Source organism: Ricinus communis, chromosome 6 (assembly GCF_019578655.1).
Source record: "Ricinus communis isolate WT05 ecotype wild-type chromosome 6, ASM1957865v1, whole genome shotgun sequence".
Classification (NCBI taxonomy): Eukaryota; Viridiplantae; Streptophyta; class Magnoliopsida; order Malpighiales; family Euphorbiaceae; genus Ricinus; species Ricinus communis.
In genome coordinates this window covers 22992257-22998391 of record NC_063261.1, presented here as the reverse complement: position 1 = coordinate 22998391, position 6135 = coordinate 22992257, and the positions used below count along the sequence as shown (strand labels likewise).

Below are 6135 nucleotides of genomic sequence, written 5' to 3'. Positions count from 1 at the left end.
GCATTATGAACGGTCATTTAGGCCGTTACATACCTAAGTGAGGAGAGGAGCTAAAATGACTGTTTTTAAGTGATTTGCAGCTTATTTGGCCTAAAAAATAGTTGAGGGGCAAATGTGCACCTCGGGCTAAACATCAGGGGCGAAAATGCACCTTCTCTCTATAATTTAGCATTATAGAACTCCATGGATGCACAGTCCTTAAAGAAGCCCGGGTCCAATTTTCACGTTTACAGAATTGATTTTTTATCCAACTTGCCGCAAACAAAAATGGATCATCACATCCAATCCAATTATTTTACACTCCTTATCCATTGTTTCATAACACTCAACACTCACAAAAAGACTCTTTTTGCACTTGGCAAAAATATTTTGTTAAAAATGGCTCTTCTCAACGTATCATTGTGCACCAAAATCCCTCCAAAACCTCCTCTCTCGTTTTCCTCTACTAAACCTCATCTCTCAATTCCTCACTCTCTTTCTCTCAAATCCCAAGTAATCCCACTTCTCAGTGCCACAGTTACCATGTTTTTCATCCTTTCGATATTTTTTATCCAAAGTTATTCATGTCCCTTGCCATTTTCCTTTTTACAGGGTGCTTTAACCAAGCAAGTGGTTCAAGATTTGGCTAAGACAAGCTTGCTTGCTGTTTTTTCTGCTTCTGTATTCTTTATTGATCCTGCACTTGCATTTAAGGTATAATTGAACTGGGTTGTTGTTTGAGTTCTTTGTTCTTGAATTCTTTTTCTTTTTTTGTAATTTTTCATTGTTTTGCTGCCTAGAACTTGTTGAAAATGAGAAATTTTGAATCTTTGTTCCTTTTATTGATTTGTTTAATAATTGATCAATTGATTTGGGCATTGTGGGTTTGATTTTAAGGGAGGTGGTCCTTATGGTTCTGAAGTGACGAGGGGCCAAGATCTCACTGGCAAGGATTTTAGCGGCAAGACTTTAATCAAACAAGATTTTAAGACGGTATAAATTAATTGGGAAATCATGAATTTTTAGTTATGTTAATGTGCTATTGAGTTCTATGTTTCTTACTTTCTGTGTTATTGAACCATTGTGTTCTGTTGGTTTATCTTTGTTTCAGTCTATACTTCGACAAGCCAATTTCAAAGGTGCAAAATTGTTGGGAGCAAGTTTCTTTGATGCTGATTTAACAGGTTCCGTCTCCTTGCTCTGCCTTCCTTTTTTCTTTTTCCTGTGATTAATCAGGATTGGTAAAGAATTCTTTATACATCTCCAAGACTCCAATGACTGTAAAATTGGTGGATTTTCTTTAACCGTATTGGAATGTCTGCATATAAGCAGTGTTCTTTGATTAAGGACGGTCTATATTGTTTGATGCTTCAATGTTTCAAATGTAAGCAGGATTCTGCTTGTAGCTTCTCATTTCTTTTAATTAACTCATAGTGGATTATTGGTTATTTCAATTTTCAAGCTACAAGAATGGAGCTGTGGCAACTTTAAGCAAGGGAAACTAAATTATGGAAAAAATAAGAAAATGGAAAAAAGAGTTGAGCTTTGGGCATCAAAGGGCTAATCTTTGATTGGTAGAGATAGTTAATCTGCAAGCTACCAGTTTACAGATGAATCTGATTTGGTAGAAATATGTGTCAAGGTTTTGAACAGATGGCAATATTCCTAATAATACTTCCTTTTTTATCTTCAACAGATTATGTATTACTCCAAAGTTCAAACCCAGTTATTTTCTCCAGAAAATCTCCTACTTAGTAACAGAATTTTGATTATGGTTTTCCTTGTGCTTGTCTGGTATGATTTAGTGCATGAGATTTTGCCTCGGGATGCAGCTTATTTGCCAAGTGTCTTGATGCTTCTTTTTGGAACTCAACTTACCGACAAAAATCCCTAATAGTTCACTATGATATTGACAATGTGCATTTTGTATCATTATCAATTTGCATGCATATATTATTACAGATGTAATAAACGTGGGTCTTTTACACATGGGAAATCATGAAGCGAAGAAATAAGAATACGTAATCCATTTTAATTTATACAGAATTGCTAACATATTAACCACTTTCAGAAGGCAACAGCTTATCTTGGTCATGATGGGGATAGAATTGGATCTACTGCTTTGTTAGGCAGAAGTTCTGACGAGAATTGGGCATTAGGGTGGTAACTCCAACATTCTGTTGTGCTTGGAGCTTTAATGTGTGTGTATGTTATAGAAGAAGTGATACCAACTGTTTTAGTACATAGTTGTGCATTCAGTTTTTGGTGGAAACAAAAATCTTATTTCTTCTAAGTTCATGTGATAAGATAGTGGTGACTCCATAGGCGTTTGAAACAAGATATTGTCCAGTGTGGTTACATAATGTGTGTCTCTGTGTGTTCTCCTGCTATTATGCTTGCAACTTATAAAATTTAACAAGTGTAAATTAATGCCTTCCCTTTTTGCTGCTTTTGGGCATCATACAGGAGCTGATCTTTCAGATGCTGACCTTAGAGGTGCAGATTTTTCGTTGGCAAATGTGACTAAGGTGATAAATATTAATATGAGACTAGATAATGCATAATTGGATTAAAAATAATTCATCTTACTGTACGGAGCCAAAGAATTAAGGTTTTATAGTTACCATTTCACTGAATAATGGGAATGACCCAGCACCTTCCTTCATGTGCCTTCAAACATGATTGCATCATTTTTGTATTGCAAATGAAATTTGTTAGGCAGTGTCAATTTGCACTTTTTAAATTAGTAGGTATTTTGTGTAGTTTGAACCAGTTCTAGCTATACAGCTGCAGGTGACGCCCTAATGCATGATGTAACCTCTTTCTGCAGGTAAATTTGAGCAATGCTAACTTGGAAGGTGCACTTGCTACTGGAAATACATCTTTCAAAGGTTCAAATATAACTGGGGCAGGTATGTTCAATCATTCCTCTTATTTTAAACACCAAGAATTCCTATTAGTTGCAGAGGTAACAATGCCACAGAACAAACTTACTCTATTGGTAGAGAAAAATCAATTTGTTCTTGGAGTCAGACCTCTCCCGGAAAGAGTTTTGAAAGGGTAGGGGGTGCACGCTAGAGGAATCATGCTACAAACCAGAACTTCATGTTTGAGATATCGCTTGAAAGTAATCTTATCTCGGTAACTATAAGAAAAACTATCCTTGTTACAAATAGAGAGACTATCAGGACTCAATTGTTTGCCCATATGGAAAAGAAAAATTAACAATTACTTACTGCAATGTCTAGGCTGATTACAACTAACCTACAGCATGAAGATGATATTGGTTTATGTTACTACTTGTGCAATATTTTTCTATCCCTCGTAAAGTTAATTATGATATTATAATTGAACTTTACTTCCTTTCTTCTTTAATAAACCAACGATTATAGGGTCAATTATGGTATTTTTAAAATTAATTTTGCATTGTTCTTTCACAAACTAAAGTAATGTGTCAATTACAGTATTTTAAGCTAACTTTTTTCATTATCTTGTAATACAAATAAAAATGAAGGGGGTCAATGAATATTTTGTAAGGGGGCAAAACTAAAATTAGAACTTTTTTTAACACAAAGTTCATTTTTCCAGAAAGAAAAAAAAAAAAAAACTTGTAACCTGACATTAATAATGTTTTCTTCACTTCCAGTTGATTGACTTGATATCTGATCAGATTTTACAGATGTGCCCTTGCGAGATGACCAAAGGGAATACCTCTGCAAAATTGCTGATGGGTATGTGTATTTTAATTTATCTTTTTTTCTATTCATAAAAGCGCAATGGTATATAGCCTACTAATCTCAGTAGTAGGTAAATGTGAGATTCGAACTTGAGCTCTCTGTTTCTTACAAGTTAGATTACCAACCAAACCACTTTCTGATTGGTCGCATATTTTGAATAAGATTGGCCTTTCATTGTCCATGGGGAAAAGAACTAACCATTTCTTGTCACTTGTCAGGGTGAATCCAACAACTGGAAATGCTACACGCGATACGCTACTTTGCAGCTAGTTCTTTTTTGTATCCTTGTACTGAAGCATAGAGAAAAATACATCTGCATTGCTGCATTTGTGTTACAGCTGCGATTTTCATGCGAACTGAGGTTTGTACATTACTTTATTGTAAATAAATAAATTATCTAATCAATACTATTTTTTCTTTTCCATCTGTTTGAATATGAGTTATTTTTTACACAATGAAGAATTTAATTACTGAGAGGAGAAAGATACATCAGTAGATAGGATCTTGGCTGAACTTGGATGTGGGTTTAGCCATCATCCTGGCAGATAACATAAGATGTAATTCTTTGAAATCCAGTCAGCAGCATTATTCGCATCTCTGCTGATATAATTAAAATTACACATAACAGAATCTCTGCCTAAACTGATGATCTCATCCATCATTTGCAGCTATTAGCTACCACTTAAGAGTCCAACTCAAATCTAAATTTTGAAAACTTCGGACCTTTAGCTAATTTGACTGCCTCCCTCGATGCTTCTGCTTCCATAACCAGAGCTGATTGACAATGAATTTTCTACACAGCAGCTTGTCATGTAAAAGCACTGAGCTGTTTTACTATGGTCCATACAGGATGCATATGTGATAATGGCCTAGGCTGCTCTTGGAGGACGCCTCAAGGGCTGTTTCTCCGTTTCTGGCGCCATTAGTAGCAACTAGTAACTTGTATATTGCTAAACTCTTCCTGCAACTGATAAGCTCTGTTAGTTACCTTAATCACATCTGGAGACTTCCCCCTCAATAGAACTTCGTTTCTTGCCTTCCGCACTTCCCAACACATTAATGCTAATTTTTCCAACAGATAAAGGAACCTCACAGCTACAGCTCAAATTCATCATTTCTTTCCACCAGGAACTGAATTCACTCATGCCTTATCTGACTGGCAAACCAAATCAGCCTTGCCTGGTGCCTGATCACACAAATACAAACAGTTCTCAACTGTCTCCTCTTTCTCACATACCTGATATTCTAGCAAATAAAATGACTTAAAGACTTGTGATTGTAGGATAAGTCGGGTGTTTATCATAAACCAGATGATCAATTAGTAACCTTCATTTTTCGACTCTTGTGATTGAAAGAAGTATTGGATCAATCGTAGCAATGACCGGCCGAAAACAATGATGCTGCCATTTTTGTTCTGGCATGATTGTATATGCCAAGATTTGGATCGACTCAAACAAGAAAAACCACAGGCTTCTAATCTTGCAATAAAGATTCTACATTTAAGGAGGCTCCACTAACTTTGACAAGCCTTGGAATGTGGTGGTGCACTAGGCAGGAGGCTAGAGGCGACTAGCAGAGTCACAACCTTGACAATTTTATATATAACCCAATTTAATGGTGTGTGCTAATTCAACTGTTTCATCATTACAGAGCAACTAAGCGCCATTTCTTTGCACCTTTTGTTATCTCCCTTTTTCTCATTGTCAATTTGATTTACTATTTCATGTTCCTTTTGGGTGCATGATTAATGGCATTCATTAAGGAATTCCATTTGAAGTGCTAAAAAGATAGAATATACCCCTTTTTTTTGTCATCTTTAGTGACTCAACCGCACTATATTGTGATGACTATACTTTTACTGATATAGGTGACTCATAAATCATAATTTCTCCTTGTTGGGATGGGAATTTTGCACTCTTCTTTGGTGATGCCGACACTTCAACTGCAATATTGTGTGTGGTCGAGTTATTCTCAAGAGAAGTTTTTATATGGTTATCTATCACCTCATCAAAATACTCGTTCAATAAAATAATAGTATTTAATTTTTTTTTACATATCAACCTTATTTTTAAATTTAATAAGGCAGTTGAAAAATTAAAAAACCAGTTAACATTTAGAGATAATATTGATATGAAAAAAAATAATATATATATATCATTTTATTGAATGAGTTTCTTTAATGACATATGATGGATCAAATTTATATAATAATAATTTCTCAATTAGTGTATCTTTTATATCAGTATCTGGGTTATACTGTTTTAATTTTAAATACGTGCTTCATTAGCAAAAGGAAATGCACTGCTACAACACTATTAATTTCTATAATTTATTATTCACGTAACATTTACACGACATACTGATTTGTTAATAAGGGACACAAATAGTTTCTAATTATTTTATTTTAGACATTATATCT

The 6135-nt window shown here is 34.8% G+C and overlaps 1 protein-coding gene across 2 annotated transcripts; it reads left to right on the top strand.

The window, feature by feature from the left end:
• The first annotated feature begins 220 nt into the window (after positions 1-220).
• On the top strand, positions 221-4140 carry LOC8274862 (thylakoid lumenal 15 kDa protein 1, chloroplastic). 2 transcript variants are annotated; one of them, XM_048375704.1, is made up of 8 exons: positions 229-492; positions 592-693; positions 877-972; positions 1091-1163; positions 2446-2507; positions 2810-2891; positions 3650-3710; positions 3935-4140. In XM_048375704.1, the coding sequence occupies exons 1-8, from the start codon at positions 268-270 to the stop codon at positions 3984-3986; spliced, it is 753 nt and encodes a 250-aa protein (XP_048231661.1). In that variant the 5' UTR covers positions 229-267; the 3' UTR covers positions 3987-4140. The 2 variants fall into 2 exon arrangements, with proteins under 2 accessions (XP_048231660.1, XP_048231661.1); XM_048375703.1 differs by having other exon boundaries at positions 221-693.
• The last annotated feature ends 1995 nt before the right edge of the window (positions 4141-6135 follow it).